General features: G+C 44.2%; 1 protein-coding gene across 3 annotated transcripts in view; it reads left to right on the top strand.

Annotated features, from left to right (window-relative positions):
- Nucleotides 1–24,786, top strand: part of LOC142582626 (AP-4 complex subunit epsilon-1-like) — a 45,362-nt gene extending 20,576 nt beyond the window's left edge. For all 3 annotated transcript variants that reach the window (XM_075692530.1, XM_075692531.1, XM_075692532.1), the window contains exons 10-20: nucleotides 2,567–2,679; nucleotides 3,669–3,808; nucleotides 4,109–4,221; nucleotides 4,371–4,468; nucleotides 5,134–5,358; nucleotides 8,324–8,413; nucleotides 13,169–13,271; nucleotides 14,675–14,804; nucleotides 17,002–17,095; nucleotides 21,476–21,547; nucleotides 24,553–24,786. In XM_075692530.1, coding sequence (XP_075548645.1) covers nucleotides 2,567–2,679; nucleotides 3,669–3,808; nucleotides 4,109–4,221; nucleotides 4,371–4,468; nucleotides 5,134–5,358; nucleotides 8,324–8,413; nucleotides 13,169–13,271; nucleotides 14,675–14,804; nucleotides 17,002–17,095; nucleotides 21,476–21,547; nucleotides 24,553–24,687 — 1,313 coding nt within the window. In that variant the 3' untranslated portion in view covers nucleotides 24,688–24,786. The remainder of the gene's footprint in view (nucleotides 1–2,566; nucleotides 2,680–3,668; nucleotides 3,809–4,108; nucleotides 4,222–4,370; nucleotides 4,469–5,133; nucleotides 5,359–8,323; nucleotides 8,414–13,168; nucleotides 13,272–14,674; nucleotides 14,805–17,001; nucleotides 17,096–21,475; nucleotides 21,548–24,552) is intronic.
- The last annotated feature ends 667 nt before the right edge of the window (nucleotides 24,787–25,453 follow it).

Genomic DNA, 25,453 nt, shown 5'->3' on the forward strand with positions numbered 1-25,453 from the left:
AGTGGTGCAACGCAGAATATTGCCACAGCATGTGGTTCAAGGTGGACTGTTCCTCGCCGCAGTCGGGGCAGTGTGGATCCACACCCGTAGTGTAGTGGCTCAGCCTGGATCAAGACGGAAAGGAGCCCGTCTGCAGCATTCTCAGCACCAAGGCCTGGGGTCTGCCTAGCTTTGGGTGAGGAGCTGGAAACTGCCTGTGTCCCAGCTGGTAGTGAGCAGTGATATCGTGGAAAGTGAGCAGCGAGTCCGTGGTTCGGTTGATTCCCTGCGAAGCCGGGCCCCTCGGACCAGCACAGTTGGCGAGACCTTGCGCCTGGTCGTGGGACAGCTCATTGGGGTTGATTGAGCCATGGGGGATGTTCCGACCCATGTGAGCCGGGAATGAAGTGATGACGTGATGGGCAGTGCCTGGCTTGCGAGTCCTCAGCACCACTGCTGCCTCAGCCGAGACCAAGCCGGCGAGAAAGGCCATTGCCGCCAACGTGGAGTCCGTGAACATCTGCATGCACCCGGGTTTGCACAGAGTCAGCACGACTGCGACTTGCTCTGTGATGGATGCCGTCGAGTGTCGAATAGAGCTGCATTCAGGATCTTGCCCTGGGGGTCAAACATAGTTTCTACGTATGAGTTTGTTCCGGGAAACTGCGCCGGGTTGACAAAGGACGCGAGCTCTGAGTTCTGAAGGGCAGTCTTGATGAGTGCTCAGGCTCTTGCTGCGCGCTGGGCCTCGTTGAGTTGTGGGTGAACGTTCCTCAGGAAGGGGGTGACTCAAGAGGTGTCCCTTTCACCCTGGCAGAGCGGTACGGCGCACGACTCCTCAGCCATGGCTGCCAGACCCGCCATCTCGAGTATTCAATGGCCGGCCTTGGTGGTAGAGAGGCAAATGATCTGTGCCGTTTTCTGTGCTTCTACGATTTCGCTCAGGGTGTTGTGGACCCCGAGTTGCATCAGCTTCTCCATGCTGGTCGTCACAGGGATGCCAAGTACTCGTTTAATGCTCTTCCCTATGAGTGCGTCACTCTTGGTCTCCTCCAACCACGAACAGTTTAGCGTGGAAGCCACATAGTTGATATGGCTCATGAGGAAGGTAGATGGTGGTAGATCCTTAGAATGTTGGCTTCGCTTATGCCCCCCTCCTGCTCATCACTCGCGAAACGAGCCTGAGCATGTTCTCTGCCTTCGTGCTCCTCAGGCGTGCGATAGTTTGTGCATTGCTGCCCTTTGCATTGAGGACCAGTCCGAGCACCCTGAGAGCATCCACCCTCTGGATGCGCTGGCCCGTCTTCGTTCCGAGTTCGATCGGTACTTGGTCCAGCGTTGTGTCGAACTTGCGGCCCTTTCTTTTGGGCCGATACATCAAGAGTTCCGACTTGGTCAGCGAAAGGACCAGTCCTGTGCCCTCGAGGAATTCTTCCGTGATGTGCAAGGCCTCTTGCAGGGCCCGCTCCACCGCTGCGTCTGACCTACCACCACACCAGACGATGATGTCGTCCGCGTAAAGAGCGTGATTGAGATTGATGGCCCGGATTCAGTCAAGTTGGACTGATAGGTCTCTCATAGCGATGTTGAAGAGCAGTGGGGAAAACACTGCACCCTGCGGCATGCGATGAGCTCCAAGCATGTATCGGTCCGACTTGATCTGGCCCAAGTTGATCGTGGCCTTGCGATCCCTGAGGAAAGAGCTGGCTGAATTCTGGTCTTTCGTTTGTACTGTAAACACCTGTACAACGAAGACCACTACAGCAAATTTCCTGTACAATGAAGAAAATTAGGCATCCCGATTGCAGATTTGTTACTTTACAGTGAAGGGCACTTTCTACGTGCTCTACAGATGCCACTTATCTGCACTCTGCGCAAGCGCTAGCGGAAGCACTAGCGATGCACTCAAAAGGCATGCTGATGTCAGTGAATCTTGCAGTCCTGCTGTACTGCTTCAGTAATCGCTCAACTCATATGTTGCTTGTTGTAACGCACCAGTAGGTGTGGTAGCTCACAAATATGTCACAGTTGATGACAACGGGATGATGTTATCGTAACTGCCGACTGACGATACCTTCAAAGCCTCCTAGTGTGGAAAGGACGGGAATGTTAACAAAGGCTACAGTTATGGAGAATCTGTAAATGGACAAAGAATTTTGACTGCAAGGAAGGAATGGCTATGTTCAATAATCTGCAACTTAAGCTGGCATTGCTCCCGCGTTTCGCGGTGAAGCATGCCGCAAACCTCTGTGCCATAAAGTCGGCTGCAGTCCCACATACAGCCAGACAAAGTGTATACAAAAATAGCAAGCTATTTTACTAAGTATCTCTTTATTCCATGGTAAATAAGGATTTTCACTTGGTGAACATTTCTAACCTGCTCTAGTGTGAGCGGTGCAGTGCCAGATCTTTACAATGAAGTGACCCGTTTAACAAAGAATTTTGGAGCTCCTAACCACGTCGTTATAAAAGCGTTTGACTGTATTTTGATGTTTGGATGAGTGTTTGTGTGCACTTTATTGTATCACAGCAGCTGCTGTGCTGCTGTAAACAGTGACCACTTTGTGATATTATGCCCTTTAAATAGGTGTTGATGCCCTGGAGCGAGTCCTTGCGAAGTGTTGTCCTTCAGAAGCGGTCACATGTCAAGATGTTATCATCGACTGTCTCCACCACCCTGACGAAAGTGTCCGGATTAAGGTAAGCTCTTCTTTTTCGTTGACATCAGTGGACAGACAGTAGGCAACTGGCAGAACTAGTTGGACGTGTTGAAGAAATGACATTAGTACCTGTAATTCTATTATCACAAACTTTATTGAACTGAATTATCTAGCATGCTGGACAGGGATAAAACATTTGTTTACTTCTTCATGGGTTGTTATTTCCATTGAACAGTGTATTTTGTTCCACAATTTACTGAAGAATTTTGTTCTTCAATTTTTACTTAACAAAGTACATGCATATGGCATGCGTGTACCTCAAGCCTTTGGGACAAGCAGGTGAAAAAAAGGAATGTTGCTTGACAGAGAATTCATCAGTTAGACAGTTTCTTTTGCGTTCAAGTGTTGTTCGTGAGCAGTAAAAAGCACTAATGTCGAGCGCAGCACTTAAGATGCCGCTTTGACGTCGATTGTGCTGGTGCAGAAACTATGCTGGGCATGCCCTATTCACAAGTGGGGTCTTCCGAATAGGCTCCAAAAAGCACTAGCGGTGCCAGCCATAACAGGAAATGCCAACCAGAAATATGCTTACAAGCGCCTCACTGTACGAAGTTGCAGTGATCTTGGTCTCGAGACTGACTATGGTGTTGTAACTAAAGCAAATGGTAAGCCACCGGTAATGGGCCATTATTACAGCAATACATACACATGAACCCATGGCACCGTAAGATGGCATTCCGTGGGGTTGCTTTGCTCTTCACACTGTCCCTGCTGTACTCACCACTTTTTTTGATTGCACGTGTGGTAGAGTTTCTTGTGGTATTCTTTTTGCGAGTACGTACTGACAAGATGCTATTCGTCAGGTGTCTAGAAATCTGTGAAGTAACTTGTACTGCTGAAACAAAGTTTTTCACTCCTACTACAGCTTTGTTGTGTTGAGGTGTCACTGTACTGTGAACTCTTGAGTTTGGTATGAAGTGATTACTGGGGTTAGTAAATGATTATTCGTTTGGATGTTCTTCTCTTCAGACGCTCAACCTCCTCATCACTATGGCCAATGCAACCAATGTAGCAGCCATTGTGCAACGTGTTCTGAAGTATGCCTCAACGGTTGGGGATTATTCTGTTCGGTCATTTGTGTGTGAAAAAATTATTCATCTGCTGAAGCTATATCCTTTCTGTCTTTTCCAATTAAAATATAGCCCACTGCAGGGGGGCTTGTGCATGTTTTGCTGCATCAGTTGCATGATGGCTATTTATGTTTGTCACGTTGATTCTCTTGCTACGAGTTTGTAACTTTTTGTGCATGTGTGTCTGGTTAAAAGACACTGCCTTATGTTCCCTAAAAATGTCTGTACTCTTGTATACAGGTAGTGTTAATTGTTAACACTATATGTTCCTTAGTTTCATTACTCATGGTGCTATTGCTGTGCATACAGGTTTGAGATGAAATCCTTCACTCTTAGCACATATTCAGGTGATGTCAGATGGTGCGCAACAACATTCATTAATCTGCTACTCATTGCACCAAGTCACATAACAGAGGCCACGGTTCTTCATTTCATTAACATATTCAAGAAAGGTAAGTTTAGGTTTTATTGCTCTAAATCATAATGGGAAGTGATTTAAGTCTTCTATATGAAAAGTTGCAGATTGTAATGATGTGTCAAAGGAGTTCAGTGCTTATGGTACCTTGCATGTTCATAAACTGGTTCTCTATGCCCATTGCAGAAGAAGGAGCAGTTCTGCCATGCATAATACCCGAGTTGCTCAAGGCTGACGCCATCTACTGTGGGAAAAATGCATCATTAATGATATTGCTGGCATGGGTTAGTATCTCCTTATAAATATCACTGGTATATTTTCAGGCATCTAAAGGAACACTAAGAATGAATATTAAAGTGATATAAAAGGCTGGATCACCCTTCTGAAAGCCTCACCATGTCTGTTTTATGCAAAGAGGTGGGTTAGTCACAGAGAAGTCAGCTACTAGTATCTGTTTTGCATCAAAGGTCCACACGTAAAGAGTTTGTAAAATGTGCACTCAGTGGGTTCTTTCTATGGGAGAGTGGCTGGCAAGGTCAGCATGAAAGTGCAACACCAGTGAATGCATTTTCTTTGATGTTGAAATGCGACATAATTAGCTTTGTTATTTTCAGTGGTGTACCATAATTTACCACCAATTATATAAACAGGACTTGTTACATCAGGAAGCTGGCAATGTATTTTAACAGTAGCAGTGCCACAACTTTCCTGAATTCGCATAATTTTATCACTTACGAAAGCTATTTTGTCAGTGGAAGGGACTTTGTGGAGGCCTTGGAACACAGAATCTACCATTTTTGCCTACTTGATACTTGCATTTTGTGCCCCTATAATCTATAATCTGAATAGCAGTCCAAGCTTGTCCTGGTTGCAGTACTTTTAGTTTAATTGCTTTCTTAGTGTTTCTGGTTTTCTGGTCTGAGTGGCTGCTGTGTTTGCCACACCTCAGGCGATCGGAGAAGTCAAGCCAGATATGCCAAGTGGCTGCTCGTTCTTGGAGTCTGTGCAGAAGTTGCTGGTTATCCTGGAAGCTTGTCAGCATGACAGCCATCTGTGTTTGTGCATCCTCACGTCTTTGTCCAAGCTGCTACTTAACTGGAAACGTCCACTTCAAGATGACATGGGAACACTGACTTGTCTCGCGAGTAGTGACACATCACCACTCGTCAAGCAGGTATGCTTTGTGACAGAGCAGCGTTGTACAGATCATTATTTGTCAGACTGTGTTCAATGAATCCTTAGCGATCTGCAGGAGGTTATGTGACATTCTGCAGTATAAGTGCTGCTCATTGAAGAGACTTTGATGTCTGAGCAATAATACCAGGTGGCACAGCTTATGCCTTTCCTCTGTCATACAGTATTTGTTGCGCTTTATTGACATCACAGCATTCTGCAGATTTATTACTGTCTATGTCCTTACCCTGAGGCTAGTTACGGATCCATACAGTTATGCATATGAGAAAAAAAATTAATCTGCGGCACATTTCTTGCAATGATGTTTATATATAAAGTGTTGCTGTCACCTACAGCTTCATTCCATGCTATGTGCTAGGCAACCGCAGATCATATTAAAGAAAAAAGGCTTAAAATAATGGTACAGTCTGTCATAAAAGTAGAACAAGCACCACCTTTACAGCGGATGTGCAGGCACATGGGGCTCCTCTCTTTCTATGTTTCAAGAGCAGGCGTTTAATAAATCAGAACCGTTACATGTAGTTCTGGGCTGTACCTATAACCACATAGCAACTGTGTTGTAGTGAGTACAATTCAAGAAAGCATTTTAACATCTTGGTGCACCTAGGTGATCAAAGTCTTTCTGGAACCCTCCACCATAATGTCTCTCACGACCGAAATGTTGCCTTAGAAATAAAGTTTCCTGGCACCCGAGTCACCCGGCAAAATTATCTAACCAAACATGCCTTGGATGGTTCTATCATGCCTTGGAAATTTTGCACACCTAGTCCATGCTTTCTGTTTGCAACATCACCTACCCTTTGTCTATAAAAGTTGCTCTGCTTCTCACTTTACCAGGTCTGGTAGTCGCTATTGAACATTGCTCACAGGTTTTAAAGTGAAAGCTTTACTTGCCGCGAACTTGCGATTTCACCGTGGTGGTGCTCCGAGGAGGCACATGATGTCACAACGCGCGCCTCGCCATGGGTATTTCTCTCTCTCTCTCTCTCTCGCTCCCTAGTCACTACTGCGCATGCTCCACTAGTAGCACCGAGCCACAGGTGTTCCGCCACCGCCATTTGGTATGACGTCACACTGCGTTCCTCGTCGTTGCGCTCACCTCCACTCGCTTCGCCAGCTGCATCACATGCCTGATAACATATTGCAGGATTGAAAAGGAGAGCTCGCGTGCGCCGCAACCACAGTTAAGGCGGCAGTACGGACGGTGACAATTCTGATAAGCAGGAGGAGGCCTGGAATCGATATCAGAACGAGATGAAGAGGAAACGAATCGCCCAGGAAACAGACAAACAGCGCGCCGAACTGTCTAAACGCCGCAACATAGTTAGACAACCAGACTAACCTGGACTTGCAATCAATAGTAACCAAGGCTAATCATGCTATGCCTTAGCTTTCGCTACGTATATCCTGGCATAGCCGAGCTAAGCCACTGCCAACTTTTTTGTTATGTTTATCCTCAGAACCACTTGTATGCATGATTTCAATTGCAGCCCCTGTATGCCATTATCTAGAGGCTGTTAATAGGAAGGCTTCCTGACTGTGTTGCCTAACATTAAATGTTATTGTATATTTGGTATGACTTGAGTATGTGACCTTTGTTCTATCACATACAGTGCAGAGGGAACATGCATAAAAAATGCACAAATAGGAAACTAGCGTTTTTAAAATTTTTTTAGTGAAGTATCTGCTGTCCAAAACTAATGAAATAGTATGGTGCTTTCTTTAGCCTATATATTGCATGGGCGTCATTCCTATGTTATGCTGTGGACACTGAAAATATTGTTTTGTTTTACTCTGGTAGTTCTGTTCGTAGTAAATGTCATGTTAACTGTCTTTTCTAAGAAGTATTTTATATGTGGGGACAGACTAACCTGGGAGTTAAAAAATAAATTTTTATGCAGCACATAGCACATCTTGTCCACTGCCCATTATGATGCTTAGCTCCATTGGAATGACATGTGCTTGTAGTCTGATAACTTAAAACTTGTCTATGTATAGCCAAAAAATACATATATTTACAGGAAGAGGAAATTTACAGAATGTTTGAAGTAATAACGGTTGAAGAATGGATGTCTCAGGCTGAAGCCATCATTTCATGAAAGTTGTGTTTTGCCTGAAAGACAAGGCATTGAGCCATAGCGTATTATTTGGCAGCTATATGAAGTAAGGCTAGTGGTCTTATCAGCCATATAAATTGCAGTAAACAATCTCTTACTAACTAAATTAACAAGCATAGTGCGACGTGTGCACAGGCAAACGTGAACAGACTTCACTCGATGAGCACAGACACTCACCGTCAGAACACTTCGTGCTGCCTCTAGCGATAACATGTCTCCAAAACTTGAGACTGCATGACTTCCAACGCTGGGCGCATGAGAACACAACGCACATAAAGCCACAAGCTATCTCGGCTCACGTAGCCGTTGTAGCCGCAGTAGATCACAGTAGACATGGTCATGCCACACCCAGTGGCCAGGCTAGCATGTTCACCTGCCTCCCTTCTCCTTCTTCTAACATGCCAGAACCCAGTCAGGTCAGACACTGGACATATGTGACTCAAGGTTAGTGCCGAATTGGTCGATGCCATATCGCTGCACGTCTTACTAAAAACTGCTTCTCTCATCTACTGGGTTATGGTATATCGCTGCTGTTGCTACGGGAAGCTTCAGCATTGATTGCTTATAAGTCAGACCGACCGGGCCCTTCTTTTCGTGTCTCCTTTCTCGGTGTCTTAATGAAGACTTGCCTGTCGGTCACATCGTGCTAATAACTTACTGTACAAGATAACACTGCTTTTGTCATCAGATCGAAGATATTTGGGTGTTAGTATATACTTTCAAAAACATTAGAGTATCATTTCTGTATTGTTTATGGCTATTATTATTAGGAGCCCTTTGTGAATCTTTATGAATTCAGCTTTACTCTGTCGTTCCTTCTTTTGTTAGAGGTCACAGGAGCTCCTCAGATGGAACAAGCTCCTTCAGCAGGAACATAGCACCTTGGAGAATGGTGACTATGAAAAGGAATATTTCAAAGTAAGTTCAGCAGTAAACTTGATCCCACAAAATTTTACAGAATTTAGGGGATCTTAGAAGATTGCTTGTCTGTTTTGCGTTGCTCAGACCTGTTTTATATACATAGCACTCACAAGGCCTCGCCATGTTCTAGTAGAAAAATACAGTGTAGTGGTACTTTAATGGCTAATTTCACCTGTCAGCTAAAGCGATTTCACTGTTGGTATTTAGCGGAAGTTACCTGGACCCTTAAAGGGGCCCTGAACCACTCCTTGGGCTTGGTGAAAAACATAGTGCGCTCTGCGAAAAGGATATGCTGCACTGAACATTTCAGCCAAGTTTTGCTGTCGTATGCAATGCTTGGAGCTCGCAAGCGAATTGTGAAGCCACCTTTCTCTCAAACGCTCTCTTTTCAACAGAAGGCCCTGTCCTCGCGCTCTTTTAGATGCACTATTTCATTATTCCCTTAGATGGCTGCTATTGGCCAATAGCTGATCAGCATCAAGCTGCAGTCGGCTACATGACGTAGATACCGTGGCCACCACGGGGTGCCACCACGAGTCCACTGGCTAAGCGCACTGCAGCTCGCTTAAGACAGCTGCATTTGGCTTATGTTTAGCGTGTCGTAGGAACCAAAGGCGAAATTCGTGGCGCCTACGTTAACATTCAAAATGAAATTTCAACTGCGCGCCACAGTGACATTTAGAAGGCGGAGCATTGTGAGCATGCCCCACTGCGCCATAGCCTTCGCAGTGCAAGGCATTGAAGAAGGAACTGGAGCTCAGCGGAAACCGTGTTTGATTGCCAATAACTCTGCTTCTGCTGAAGGCATTTAATTACTTTTTGCGGCAAAGTATTTCTGAAATAGACTATTTTCACTTCAAATGCCTTTCTCCACTTTGGTAAAAAGTGGTTCAGGGCCCCTTTAAAGGTGCCTTGAACCACTTTTTATTGAAGTCGGGGACTCGGGAATGCATATGAAGTTCAACTAGACTATTTCAAAAATGCCTTGCAGCAAGAAGAACTTCACTGCGTCCAGCAGAAGTGGAGTTATTGGTAATCCAAGATCCCCTTTGATCCCCTTTGCAGTGCTCCCGCAGCTTCAATGCCTTGCATTGCGAAAGCTATGGCGGAATGGGGGCATGCCCGCAATGCTCCGCCAACGGAACGTAACTGTGCCGTGCAGTTCAAATTTATTTTGAATGCTTACATAGACGGCACTATTTCTGATTTTGGCACCTTCAATGCACCAAACATGGTTGTCCTCAGCGAACAAGCCCGTCGCGGCACCCTGCAGCAGCTATGGTATCTATGCTATGTAGCAGGCCTCAGGCACCCACAATTGTAGTGCATATGCACAATGTTTTCTTTGTGCATGACAAGGCTGGAGTGCGCCCTTATGCTAATGTGCTCCACTGTGGCCGTGCTACAGGGTGTGGACTGGCTTTGTCCTGCACCAGCTTGACTGACAGATAGCAGCCACATCCAGCATGTGCATTTTGAAGTGCTGTCAATCAATGAATACGAAGCAAAGTCTTCCAAGGCACAAAGCCAGGAGTGTTCTGGAGTGAACGCTTGCTGGTAAGCGTACATATGGTCTCTCCTTAAGTTTTGTGTGGTTCTGGTAGGCTTGTTGAGGGTTCAAAACTAATGAAATTAGTGAGACAGAATGCCTACGACATCAATAGGCAGCGTGGCCAAAGTTGAATTCCTACAGGGGCGGCCATGGCTGAGCCTGAGCTGTGGGGATGCGCGACTCACGCGCGTCCCCAGATATCTTGTTTTCCCCCATCTCCTGCAATCCCGCTTCGCCGCGTGGCCTGCGTGACGCCCGCGGCAGTCGATGTGGTTGAAGCGCGGTGCGAGAGATGGCGCGAGTGTCGCGCCGCTGAAGGGTTACTCGGGCGCCGGGAGACAAGGCGCTCTCTCTCTTTGGTTTCGGGAAGCAAGCGAGACGGACGTGCCGTGCTGCGCCGACCCATGCTTCTGCGAGACCGTCTCACGTAGCCGCCTTGGACACCGTTCGCGTGACAGAACGTGCGAACGACCAGGCGTTGGGATCCAGCATGGGGCGAACATATTCGCTCGCTATGAGGTCGCAGTAAGTCGGACTTCTAGATTTGTCGCACGCCCATCGACATGTTTTGTGGATAGCAACTCGGCTAGCAGGCATTGATCTATGAAAGGTGCAATAAATGCCCTTGTGATTGTTTGCACTACTGTGTTGTCGTTCCTTTGTCCCAAGAGTACGGGTGTGAGAGACCCCACATCTGGCGCCCAACGTGGGGCACGGAGGAGCAGGCCCCACAGAACAGATGATTGCCGACTTCTGGAAGTACGCAATACTTATAGAAATTCGAAAGCAGATGTTCGCTTACATTAGCCTGTTTATAAAACTATCAATAAATATACACAGTAGCAGTAGAAAAAAGCGGACTGATCCAAACACCCTTCTTGATTGGTGTCAGCTATCTGCCAGTAGCAGCTGTCTATGAGAACCTTGCATATGTCGGCATGTGCAAGCTGTCAGCAGCTTCGAAGTTGATGAGGTGAAGGCCTCCTGTGAAAAAAAGAGTGTTTGAGAAAAAGGTGACTTCACCTATTGCTTGTGAGCTCCATGCGCCGTGCACGACTGCAAAATTTGGCTGAGATGTTCACAGCAGCGTATGCTATTCGTGGACACTAGTTTTTTCACCAAGCCCAAGGGGTGGTTCAGGATCCCTTTAATTCTGTATGAATGCTCTCCAAATGTGTTCTGTTCCTTGAAGTTATCGATTAACTGACACAGTACGGTCCGTCATTTGGCAGCGCCTTCTCAGCATTGAAACTTTTGGGTTGATAGAGGAGACTTCGTAATCTTGACCAATGCATAAAAGGCTGAACACAAAGAGAATTAAAGAGATAAGACAGTCTTCCTTGTCTTCATTTGTCAGTGCATTTGCCATATTTGTCATGAACCCTTACTGTCTTCAAATTTAATGTTATGATGGTTATGTCAAGTTTTGCATGCATTATACTGTATTTTTTGCCGAGGTGGAGGTTAGGGAAGAGATTAGATTAGTTGCTGTGGTGACTGTTCACGGCTGATTACCCCAGACCACTGCAACATTGACTGTCATAGTCATTATTGTCTGCACTTTGCCATTGGCTGGTGCCTGTATGAAAGGGGCTGAAGGGATTATCAAGATCATTAGCAGCATTTTTCCTCTGCCCTTCTCATGCAAGAAATGGGCAAATAAACTTCCGCTGTCCAATACAATAAAATGCAAGGCATTCGCCAACATTGCAAGCTTGATCATTAACAGTATTTTTGTCTCAAATGGGGCCTAGCATCCATGCTTCTCTTCTTTCACCAAGGCTTACTTCTGCCATCTTCTGCCATCGAGGCTATTATTGTGATGAATATAGTGCAGTGAAACTGTCTGTTGACAGGAAGATATGGGTCTTTTGTCTTCTTGTATGTTTCACTGCATTGCATTTGTTACAACAAATGTCAATCAACTTGTCCAAGTATCAGCTTTGCTATATCAGGGCTACATCTGAGAAGGTATAAGAGCACTAAATCAGGACCTAGAACTGCTCTGAACTAGATCAGTTTTTTTGCTACCAGAGCTCATTTTCAAGAATTAAAAAATGCATTCTGTATTTGCATGTTTGATGACTATGGCACTATCATTGACTCTAGGCTTACAAACACAGGCTGTAAAAGAGATTTAGGGACCTTATAAGCAAACAGTTGTCAACCTAAACGGATGGATTAGCATTTTAACATAAAAGGTGCCTACACTCTTAAGCAAAATTACACCTTTTTGCCACACAATAATCATCATCTGTCTTGTCCGCATTTCCTTTCTTTAATGCGGCGAGCCCGGTACGTCCCAGTAACGAACGGCGTGCGCGTTATCAGCATGACATAGCATTCCTGACTGGAAAGTAGCGGGCGCGGCATTTTCAAGAAAGGAAACACAAGCAAGGCAGATGACGATTATCGTTGTGTGGCAGATATACACTCCAAAGGGTGTAACTTTGCCTAAGAGTGTACTGGTGCCAATTGTCAATAACAGAGCTTTTGTCAACAGAAGGACATAAACGTGAAAGTGAAATAGTAACATCATTTTTTTAAATTTTGAAATAGCCACTGCTGATGTTATACAAGTGTCACATGGTGCACTTTTGATGATCAACTCTGATCATCAATCAGTCAATATGGTATCAATCAATAACAGCAGCAGTTGCTCAAGAGCAATTATTTGATCTTGTTAGAGAGCAGATTGCATATGAACATTAAATAAGATCTTATCAAATATTATACAAAAGAATTAGCTGGTGCTGCTCTCTTCATGCTGCTTTGTCAAGACTTATGTTCAGGAATGCGGCATCCTCTGTGCAATAAACTATAATTTGCCAAAGGAGTAGTTCTTTCTGCTGTCGCTGGTATAGCATTGGATGTGCTAGGCCGATGTATAAGTGACACACAATACTGTGCTCCATTCTTGTATGATCTAAGGGACACAAAGTGTTCTGTCTGGAACTGGAATGTTCTGAGCAGCTAAGTCGTCTTTGCAGAGGACAGATGCCAAGAGATTCATGGGACTTTGATCAATAGTTCCGGCCTGACTTCATAGTTAACTGTAGTGTACCTGTAAGGCTCGTGGCTTTTTGTGTGACATGTTAAGTGGCGCACAGTTCATTCTACTTAATTTGTTTTACTTTCTCATGGACAATTAAAGTTATGCGATTCGCAATACCTGCTGACAGTACTACTTATCACTACAGGTTGACACTACACTGTCTTTTTTGGATGGATACATGTGCAAAGCTCTTGAGGCAGGTGCAATGCCTTACAAACCTCGAGTCTTCACTGCAGTGACCTTGGAAGGCAAGTGAATCGACTCCTCCTTGTTTGCAGCTGCAGTTACTATCAAGACATCAGTCAAATTTATAATGTGGAAATTCTTAGCTTGAATGTATGTGGGCCACAAGTTTTAAAGTGTAGAAGCTATTTTTTGACAAACAACTTGAGTGAACTATTAAGTACATGTTGAAATGTGAAGCCAGAGATATGTGTACTGTGGGTGAAGACTAAACCATGTTGGTATAAATGGGTCCACTTGGGTGATGTGCTGTTGTGATATTTTGGATTCAGGCCCATTCTGGTGCAAAATGCTGAACAATGCTCACTCAAGTGCAATGGCACTAAGTGAACATTGCAGAAAGATACAAATGTGTATAAAAGTGCAAATATGTTGACCTATTCAATGTGCTCTCATGTGTGCACAGTGAACAGATCAATTAGCATGTATACTTTGTGCAACCGCAGCATCGTTGTACAGCACATAGTCTGGATCCCCTAATAGCTCTAATGCTACTCGTATCTGCCCTTGACCAGTCATGTAGTTCTAGTGCTTCCAAATGACCACATTTCATGTGAAGTACACAAGAAGTTTATTCACGTTTTCACTGCAGACAGGAGGGGTGCAGAAGGAAACTGAAAATGACCTTTCGCTTGATAGGGTCTGAGCCCCCTTTACCAGGCAAAGCAGCGATCAGTTGATGCAGTGAAAACAAACTGACATGGTCACTAGCAAAAAAAATGTATGTATGCGATGGGAAGTACATGTCCTGTATAAACTTGTGTTAGGGCTGCACTTTTTTTTTTATATAGTGTGCGAAAATTCGCCTATGCATGTGCATGGCATCGGGGCAATGAACGCAATCGCTTTTCCATCGGATGTTTTTCTTTTTACATATTTTGGGCTAGCAAGTTGGGGGTGTGGCCATTACACAGGCGTGGTCCTTACACGTGTCTATACGGCAATATAGCTATACAAATGCTAATAAAACAGAACAAAATAATATCTTGTACGTACAAAGAAATCATTTTTTCATAGTTTGCTTATTTACTCTTGCATTTACCTCTCCTTTGTAAATAAACATTAGTGCACACCAGAAAATACCTGTAGCAGCAACACAGGTGATAGCAAACGACACAAAATCAGAATTCAGAACGAGCATGCAAAACAAGTCATGGAGGGGATATGTTTATGCTCACAAAGCACATTAAGACTCCTGTGGCTATTGCTGTGGATTCGCCTTGCATTTCACAGAACTGGTGCCATTTTCAGTTGTCTTTACAATCACCACGGCTGAATTAAATTCTTCTTGCGCTGCTGAAACGTATGCTCAGTTTTTACTTTATTTCTGTACTAGTGTTGACTGACTACCATCATGACTAACTCAGAAGCTCACAGTGGTCCTTACTTTGTTATTTCTGTGTTTCAGATGTGAGAACTGAATCCGCTGCTGTGTTCAACTTGGACATAGCTGGCACCACTTGCTGTTCAGAATCAGAGATGGACGTTTTTTCTCCAGACTATCATTCATTCGCATCTGATGTGCCATTTTCTGAGAGGTGAAAGGAGCATGCATGCTTCCCATAACAATGCTTGAGCTTAATCACTAGGATGTCTAGTGAATGGTAAAAGTGAAGAATATTAATGAATCTACTTAAAAAATATTTTCTTTGTATGTAATTTTTTGCCTACTCAAACTAATGTGTACTACTCTGAACAGCAGCTGTTTACCTGCACTTTCCATTTTTCTTTTCTTGCAGTTAAGGAAAGAGTGCTTTAACTTCTAGAATTGTGTTGCTCTATGACCCAAGTTTCATCTAGTCATATGTGGACTATAATTTGACAAGCAGTTACATTATAGTGTTCAGCAGTGTAACACAGCATACTGCATTATGGTACTGCTCATTGGGAGACCCCGAATTCTATCTGTTGTGATACATCATAACCATTAGCCACCAGAGACCTGTCTGTTGTGGGGAAGTCAGAAAATAATTATGCTGTTAATGGGTACATAAACATCACTAAGCAATTCCTTTTCTTGCAGAATGCAATGTCATAAACATGTTGTCCCACCTTGTAATTAAGCTTGTTTCCAAGACTGTCTTGATGGCACTATGTACACACAATCAAATCTTGATAACTTGAACTCGAGGGGCCCTGAAAATGTGTTTGAATTAAAAGAAGGACTTGTTCTTGAAGTATTCGTGCACCATAGCATGATGCGTGAACGGTGCAAGTTGTGAAATATTGCGACGCGCAAGCATACTGCGAGTGACCACAAAACTGCCCATGCCGACCAACACTCACTTCCCAATAATGGCAGAAAACGAAACTTCAGGGAGCAAGCTGGCGCTGGCACGGAGGCACGCGCATGCGCAGACCGTCGAAGGTGAGGGAGGTATGAGGGAGTTGAGAGGGAGGGTGAGGGGAGCGTAGTTGCAAGGAAGGGCGGGAGGGAAGCAGATTTGCTTTCCTGCCAGCTTGATAGTTGGTGCTAATTATGTCCTCCACGTAAGACTGCCACGGAAGTAGCAGAGTTGCCGAGGCCGGGCTGGGCATCTGCCGCTGCTTCCCTCTGCATGCTCGCATGCTTTTTCCTTCGTCTACTCACAGATTGGTGCTGTGTTTACATTCTTCGTCCTGTATTCTTAACATGAGTAATGTCTTATCAAGATGACAAAGTCATTTCCACTGATAATAATCATGTTGGTGTGCACCCTTCTGTTGCGGTGGCGTCGCGTTCGAAAGACAAGGAGTATGAGGTATTGGGTGTCACCTTCATGTCCTTGTATTCAGGGTCTGTCTTATCATACAGAATTGGATATGGCACTTGTCTCCAACAACCTTTTCATTGAGACGTCTTAGTTTAGACTTGCCATTCTAAAAAAAAAAAAAAAAAAAAAAAAAGCACTAACGAGAACAAACCAAGCCAACCAAAATAAGTGCGAGCGAGAGCTGACGCGAATAGACAATAATGCGAAACAAGCGGCCCGGCTGACCAGACGTGAGTACGACTAGAACGGTTGGGCGGGTCTGCATGACACCAGCTTCCCACACGTACATCATTTTAGGGGCCATGTTTATTATCGCGCTTGGCGCCACGGCATATATGTTTTGCGGCTAGTGCAGCTGGGGCATAACGGCACAGCGCAAAATGCCGACCTTGTCATTTGAGAGAAGGTGAAATTTTCGTTACGGTTTTTAAATTTCTGCTACGGTCCTAAGCTTTTCCTCTATGGCGGGGTAAGATCATCAATGCTGGTCGGAAGCGCGTGATTTGGTGCGCTGCTGAGAACATTGTCGGAGAGCGGTATGTTCGAATTAACCATCGCAAATGCTTGAACGATCGAATTACCAGGCATTTTCGACCATTGGAATACACATAACTTTGACCGGACCACAGCATCAGTTCAGATAAATTGGAAGTTCGAATTAAGCATGTTCAAATTAACGAGATTCAACTGTATTTGATATTCTTATACTGATTGCCTGTTCCAGTCAGTATAAAATCTAATTTGTGGCAGGTTGCTGTACAAGCAGTAATTTTACTATGCTTTTCATCAGTTAAAATGGAAGGACCATCATGCAATCACGTAATCACAATAACAAAAATTTTCATAAGGGCTGTTCACAGCCATGTCAAAGGCATTATTCTCATTAAAGAAACTTTCTTTCAAGTCACATGAGATCTACTTGGCAAGGTGTCACTCAGTTTCTAACCAATGGACTTGATGTTGTCATTTTTTACACATCCAGTTCTGAAAAGGCCAGCCCATGGTCAGCAACAGGCCGGAGAAAAAGTGAAAGCAAAGACCACGTAGATACAAGACTAGAAGGCAAAAATGTCGACGTAAGTGGGTTTGTGCAGAATCTTACTTGTATTCCACTGACTCATTTATTTTGCAATATTGTGGCTACAAAGTGCTTCTTCATGGCACCTATAATCTTTCTAGGCGTCATGATCTGCTGTCACATGAAATTTCAGAGGCTTCCTATACATTTTGGGCCATGGCCACATGTGTTCCCCAGCCTTCTGTGACAGTACTAGGAAACTAGCTGCCTTATTTATGAACCCACTAACTTGTTTTCATTGCCATAGTGGCTTGGTGCCTGCTTGTTATCTATGCTGTAGAACATATCTTACCTTTTTATCCTTGTACCCTGTTTTCTTGATAAGTGTTTAGTTGGAAATTGGCTTTCATGTAATCCACTCTTCTTGCACTTTTGTTTCTTTGGTAGTGTTATTTGTCATCTGCCCACAGTGCCTGCAGCAGGTTGTACAGGTGTGCAGAAAGTTAAAAGCTTGCATTAACAGAAAGAAAGCCACTGCGTCGTACGCACCCAGTTTTGACATTCTATTGACTAAAAGTATTACTGGAGAACAATCAGAGTCACAAGGGCCCCAACCTATGCAGATCCACTTTCTCTTCTACCTGCAGAGGAGTGCAGTATTGCTCTGTGTGATCTATGATAAATGTACCATCTCAAATTAATAGGAACAGTGCAGTCAGTACCTTGTGAGCTGCAGGAGGATCATGCCATAAACATGTGCATAAAGAGGCTGTTACCATATAAACTTCTGCCAGTCACGGTAGCCCAGTGGCTGGCGTGTTCTGCCGCCGTGCACATAGTTGCAGGTTTGCTTTGTGGCCATGTTAGCAGCGTTGCAATGTAGGCTGAATCCGAAAAGGTCTCGTGTACCCCACATTGCATTTGTGGGAAATTAGCGCTAGGTCAAAGTACCTCACTTGGTCAAAATTAATCCCAAGCCCTACACTATGGTGTCTTTCAGTTCTTATTACACAAGTGTTGCCTCAGGATGTCAAATATGTCATCGTGAAATTATCTTTGCAAGAGAACACCTAAAGATTTTTTCAATGCAGTGAAGTTGTCATCATGACTAGACGGTGTGCAGAATGTCTACCCTACTATGTTCACTTTTAAAGATGATAGATCACTGGAAACGCCAGTGCTAGCTTAATGAGAGAACCATTGGAGTTAGTGCAATGAAATTCAGAAGAGGGGCTGTCAAGAGAGATGTGTACACACAGTTGCAAGTATGTGGAGTAACCAGGCACATTGTGGGAAATTGCTAAATTTTTATAAAGAACTCTTTGGAGCTCTGTGGGGCAATCAACAGTACATCACTTTAATTAAGGCATATAGAGATGATACTTAGTAGGACTAACGTGCATGGTATGCTCGCGAACAACTTTCTGTGGCTATGAAGAGAAAGCTACAGCGGTGGACCTTCTGCACATGTGTTACCGCACCAAGTAATCTGCCAGCGTTTGACAGTGCGTTGGGTTGCTCGGAACAGACGCTGAATCGACGCAGCTTTCATGTGCGATGGTTTCGCGTCTATCAAGACACTGCAGGGAAAAGCTGCGAAATAAGTAAACTTTTACATTCAGTTGTGTGTTTGCTTTATCTGACTGTTGCCAATAAGGTATTTATGTTTTCTCTTTCCCAGCTTAAATTAATGTGGATGAAAACGTGGGACTCTTTTCAGAAGTGCTCTCACTTGTGCATGCTTTCTCTCCATGGCTTTCCCTTCATAGCCATAGAAGTTCTTCGCGAGTATAGGCGAAACATGCCAGAGACATTTTGAAGTTGCAGGTATGCTTTGGGGCTGTTAGAGGAAATTATCAAAGTTGTGTTTAGTTGGTGTTCATCTTGATGCTGGCGGGAGAACCAAAATATTCACTGTCTGTGAACTTCAAAGATTATATGATGAGGCTTTATAGGACAAAAGTGTACATTTGTAGGAATGTGCCAAAGAAACTTCAAGATTATAGATATATTGGGGACTCACTAAGAAATGTTCATACTGCTATTTCAAGAAAATTTTAAACTGTATAAAGGGGCTCTACAGCCTGCCCAAGAAATCTCCTAAGGAGGTATCAGTAGCACTGTCACAATGGGGCGATAGGTACAACATCTCATTCTGCCACTGTTATGATTGGATAAAATTGTTAGGATCTGTTTGTGCCCGTTTGGCATCACAAGTACTATGAAATCATGTTCTACAGCCATTTTAATTACAACCTACAGCAGAAAATGAACTACACAAGATGATCTTTATAGAAGGACGTGTTTTGCCCTAATGATAACCGATGGCACCGCCAGTCTGTTTCTACAAATTGTGCATTTTGGCATCGCACCAGGCTAGGCTCCTAAATGTCACCTGTGTGCGAGTTTGATGGTACTGGTGATGCAGCAAAGTGCTGCAGACTCTAGGAATCATTCATCTGAATTTGCTTGTGCCATACTCATGTTGGCTATACAGAAACATACATTCCACAACACTGCTGCTCCACATGACCAGATGTGCTCGTGTGTGTGTGTGTGTGCATGTGTGCGTGTGTGTGTGTGTGCGTGTGCGTGTGCGTGTGTGTGTGTCTGTCTGTCTGTCAGTTTGCTAACGTTTCAGCTAGCATTCTTGGGGCATTCTGATCACTTGGTTCACTTATTGCTTACACAACTGTCAAAGTGCTCTGTCAGGTATGTGTAGTGTAAAATGTCAGCGATATGGAGTTTGCTACATGGTTGTGTGAATTGTTTTGTAGTGCATATGAGTGTGACAGTATCTCGTGAAAAGTGTTCCGATCATGGGAGCAATGCCATCAACAAACTGTGCCAGCTTGGTAACCATAGTGTCTTAACGTCTGGTACGTAATGCCACTTCTCCGCTGCTATTTGGCACGACAGTGCTGCTCCATTGGGAGAGTGAAAAATGGATCAAGAGCCGCAAGAATTCGAGTTAACGGCAACTCTCACTTCGCTTGTATCTAGAAGTTTCTGCGTCTGACAACTTATGCTTCTGAGCATTATCATAATTCTTTTTCTGAAACAGTGGGAATACAGTTTTGACGTGCTGTGAATAGGTTTAGAACAAAAATGTAGCCATAAAAAGTTAGAGGGCCCCTTCAATACGTTCTTTATGGCAGTTTATTAAATTTTAGATTTGTTGCCGTGAGCAAATAATGTGTGATTTCTGCTCGTATCTTTGCACATGTATATAGGATGCCTTTTGCTCTTAATTTGAGAGTGCTAGTGGTAAGCGGTCATGCTTTCAATGTTGGAGGCGTTGTGGAGTGTGCACAACAATTGTAGAAAAGGTACACCGGAAATGAAAATGCCTTTGCCAGAAAAACACTCCGAGGCTACAACAAGTAGTGCTCTGGACACAGTAGCCTCTTCATCTCAAGTGCTGCATCACTTGAATCTTGGCTGTGATTATGCAAAGTTGCAAAAATCTGTCGGATTGTTTTCTGATGTGTTCATTTAAATATTGAATAAAGTTAAAAGAAAGTCGCCTTGGAATTTGTGATTGCTAGCAATATGATCCCACGCTTGTGGCATATCTAGAAAGTATAAGCAATAATAAATATACTGGATATCTGAGAAAACCACAAATGATAGTAAGGTTATGAAATGTGTACGCTTGATTTGTGGGATGATTCACGAACCATGTATTTCATACGCCAGCTGGCTTGACAGCAATTTTTGCTGTGACAATATTTAAATATGTGCAAGGTGTTAGGCTGCCAAGGAATTTCACGTGGAAAATGCTACAAAGACATGGCAATGGCTTATGGAATTCAACTGGTGCATGCTATTCCACTGCCTACAGGGACAGGCTTGGAAGTATTGAGAAACCGAATTCCACCAGCACTTATGCTTCCTTCATGCGTCTTGTTGCTAGCTTAGCTTTCTAACTCTTCTTTGTAGCTATTCTGAATTACAAAGGATCATATTGCTTGGCAGTTGCTAACCATGACGTAGACTCCAGAGATACAACTGCTGCGTAATGCACATTGGTGTTATACAAGCACTCTCAATGGTAACTGAGCAGCAGTTTAATTTATCGAACCATACTGCCAGGCGATTGTCATTCACAGTGTTAGCTGTATTCACAATCTTGTTGTCACTTTCAATGTGTGGCTTTGCTGTCACATTTCTGTTGTCACGTTAGAATGGGCTTACAATTTTGGGAACTCTAGTTATCTTGAACATTACCTGGTCACTGCGAGCACATCTAGAAAATTCAATATTTTAGACACTGCTGGGGTGTGATGAAAGTTCTAAGTAATTTCTGCGTGTGCTTTACTTGTCAGGGAGGCGTCTACATGGCGTATAACTCATTTTTGTACGTTCAGGTGTCATCATGGGATTTCGATATGGCATGTACAGCAATCTTTTTCTTTTTTTCTTTTATCTTTTTAAGTCGTCGAAACAGGAGGATGTGGAACTCTTGAAAACACTTTTCTCACCTATTTCTAGTACTAATGCAGCGAAGGTAAGTGCTATATGTTTTATTTCTTGCCAGAAGCTATAATTACACATCTGTGATCAGATGTCCCTTCATTTGAAAAAGTTGACCAGCTCATACCTGCATTTTTATGCTTATTCTGCTTTCTTTATTTAGGCTTTATTGAGTATGGCTCTCAGCTTATTTGTGTCAACTCATTTTGTGAGCATATGGGTGTTTTGATTAAACTGGGGGGCCACTCCAGATACATTACTTGCATAATTCATATCAAGAAGATTAAGCTTGAGATGAGAATCTGAAGGATATCTGGTATGTAGGAAACAATTATGAGTAGAAGGAGAAAAAAAAGAGAGTGGAACATCAAAGCACAGCATTGTGCTTGCATTTTTCTTCCAGCTGCTTGAGTTCAGGTGTTTTCCTGGTCACTAGCTTACCAGCACATGTCAATTACGACAGAGCTGGAAATTGGGCCAATTGATTCATGTTTCTCGTTTGAAATCAGTGCTACATAATATGCAAGAATGGATATATAAACATGAAAGCAGGAGGGGTGCCCACTTTTTTGTTTTGCTCCCATGATAGACAAAAAGTGATCTAAAGCCAACACAGGGAATTACAACACGTTACATGTTATTCTCGTTTTAGTAGTTGGTGTGTAGTAGTGAGCTATAATCTGTCAGCAGTTCTTGTGCAAGATTCAGCTTATATCGTGACGGCCTGCACTCATTGTCTTGTGAGTTTTGTTTTATTATGCCCTGTGGCAAATATTTTGATGAAATGGAATGGCACCCCCCAGCGTGATGCAAACGACCTATCCACAGTTAAAAAAAAAAATCAAAAATAAGTGAAAGCTGTCAGATCTCACGCCCTGTGGGATCTTACGATTATGCGAAGTATTGTGCAGGGAGCCTACGAAGTTAAAGAAACGACCATGAGAGCACCAAGACGTAGGCAGCTGTTTCATCACCTGCATGACGCTCATGTCATGACGTTCATGTCATGACCTATAATTTATGCTCGCCATACTCTCTTGTCGTACTACGCCAATTTTGGTACATACCAAATCAACAAAACTGTGAGAACACCAAGACATAGGTGGCTGTTTCATGACCTACATGACACACATATATGATATTCATGTCATGACCAATCATTTATGTTCATCATACACTCATGTTATACTATGCCAATATTGGTACACATAAACTTAACGAAATGACCATGAGAGCACCATGACGTAGGCGACTAGACAGATAGATACAGTCAGAGTGGCAAACGTTTGCCAGGAAATGCTTCCCATTTAGAGGGTCAGCTAGCAACAGTTCATCTGTATTAGAAGTTGTACAACTGCTTATGTTTAATTCTCTGAGAGCTCCAGTGTTAGTAGTGCCTGAAATTTTCATGTTGCTTAGTGTTTAGTTACACACAGGTAGGGTTCCTGTAAAGGGAAGAAAGGGTAAGTGGCTGGGCGAGGCAGCCACCAGAAGTGTGTTAGCGGCAAGGGGGTAGAATTCAAAAGAAAGGTGGGCTATTCAACGTCGGTGGAAGACTGTGGGGTAGCACAGTGTGTGAGCCAGGGGGCCAGATCCCACTGCGGTTCCGTTTGAGAGCCAGTTCCTTTTGCCTCCTCTCATTGGCCTACCATCGTCACGTCCGGTGCGACGAAAAACTTCTGGAGGCAGCTCCGCAGATTTCGCCTACGTCACGGGGCATGGCCATGGCGCCGAAAGGAACCGTTTCGCCGGCCGGCGTAAGAACCGCGCCGAGTAGGTCCACTTCGCGGGAACCACTGTAAACAAACATGGCGGTGCCCATGACTCCGTATCTTTTCGCAGCGCAAACATGGCGGGGCCAAGAGGGCGGCGAGTCGCTGCTTGTGCCATTGCGAATCTTCGTGTCAGAAACGGTACCAAAGGCAGACGAAACTTCAATGCGCACGCCAAAAAGCCCACAATTTCCCAGATGGCACCGCGCACGCGCGTATGCGACACCGTCTACCGACAGAAAAGAGAAACATGTGTCAAAAGAAACGTCAAAATAGTTCTTTACTGCACTCTCTTGCACATACTGTGACTTCTTATTAAATAATATGTATTACCATTTATTTGTGATATTTGATTTCCTTTTAAAACAACCTATCAATTAGTGTACGGCCTCCAAAAAAGCCAGGCAGTCGTGGGCCATGCTACCGCGAGGTCGGGCGCTCGCCGATTGGCCGTTCGCTTCCCCTTCTTTCTCCTCGCGTTCTTCGCTGTCGTCATTTTGACGTTGCTCCGAAAAGGAACGGTTCGGAGACGGAACCGAAGTGTAATCTGGCCCCAGTTGACACGTTACTGTAGATTCTTTTTTCGTGGAAAGGGCCTGGACGACGGGTGGAGGGGGTATTATCTGCCCCGCAGGAGGTCAGTGAACTATCGTCTCTCTGCAAGAAAGAATAAAAAAAAGGTGTTCTATTCAACATCGGTGGAAGAATGTGAGGCAGTCCCATGTGTCAGCCGGTTGACGTGTGACGTGTCACTGGCCAGTTGACGTGTCACTGTTTTCTCTTGCAGAGAGACGATAGTTCACTGAGTTCCAGTAGAGCAGATAATCCTTCCCCCACTGTCGTCCAGGCCCCTTCCACGAAAAAAAGAACCTACAGTCACATGTCAATTGGCTGACACACAACGCTACCTTACTTTCCTCCACCGACATTGAATAGCACACCTTAATTTTGACTTCTACACCTTCATTGCTAACACACCCTTTGTCGTTGCCTTGCCTAGCCACATTGTCACCTTTCCCCTTTAGAACCCTACCTATATATACTGTGCCGAGGGAAGCATATGTCGCCTTGAAAAAGACAATTCCACTTGTCGAAACTTTGGCTCCTGCTTTTACCCAATTCTCGTATTGCTCATCGTCTTGAAGCATTTTTGTTGTTCGATAGCATCCTGAATGTGCGGCTAACATCTGCTGTTGCTTGGTTAGCTGTGCTCCCAGTATTACCAGCATCAAATAAATGTTAATTTATAATTTTTATTTCATTTCAGGCTGCTTCAGTTGTTTCTCCAGATTTTAGCTCTGGAAATGTTGATGCGGCATCGTCATCAGGGCTGCAACAACGAACGGCAGCTGTGTCTAAAAGTGCAGAGCTCTGGGGAATTGAGCTAAAGCGACACAGCTGATGAACTATAAAAAACATTGTAAAAAGCTGAAGTGCTTCAGTATTGTAATGTAATGTTTTGAATATATGCATGACATTTTCCAAGTCTTATGGTAACTACGGTGTGTTGCATTTACTGAAGCAGTTCGCTTAAGAAAACCCTGAAGAATGCCCATGAAGAAACATTTTCTCGGCTCGATGGAGTAATATATTGGGTGTTTCATGTAATAGGGGTAAACCGCAGCTGCGTGAAACCAATGACCTGTTGTTTATCGTCATGTGGCACTCCTCAGAGTGCTGTTTATATTCTCATTTTAATATCGCTTCAGTGCCAAGTGCATTTCGTTATGTTGTAGAGCATCCACCTCAGCTGCGGCAGGTTGTGGATTGTATTTCCACCACTGCCAGGCACCCACTGGTTCAAATGGGCACAAGTGTGCCCCAACCTGGTGTTCGGCTTCCTTCACGGGAGATATGCTTGGGAAAGGAGCCTGCACCATAAATTCCTATTGAAACCCTCGTGAGCACAAAAAAAAAGGAGAGAGAGAAGAGAGATTTGGACCGTTCCCGTGGCAACCATTTCTCATCTCTCGCCCCAAATGTACCTATTGAGGTGGGGATGCTTTTGGGTTGGGGACAAACACCCCTTTCCAAGCGTGGAGGTCTCGTAAGGGCCTAGCACCAGGCCGGGAGCATGCTTGTACCTATTTTACTGGTATATACCCGGCAGCAGCACTTGCCTCCCACAGCCGTGGCAGATACTTATTAGGCCATCTGTGGTTGGACAA

The sequence above is a fragment of the Dermacentor variabilis genome, chromosome 5, assembly GCF_050947875.1.
Source record: "Dermacentor variabilis isolate Ectoservices chromosome 5, ASM5094787v1, whole genome shotgun sequence".
In the NCBI taxonomy this organism is placed as follows: domain Eukaryota; kingdom Metazoa; phylum Arthropoda; class Arachnida; order Ixodida; family Ixodidae; genus Dermacentor; species Dermacentor variabilis.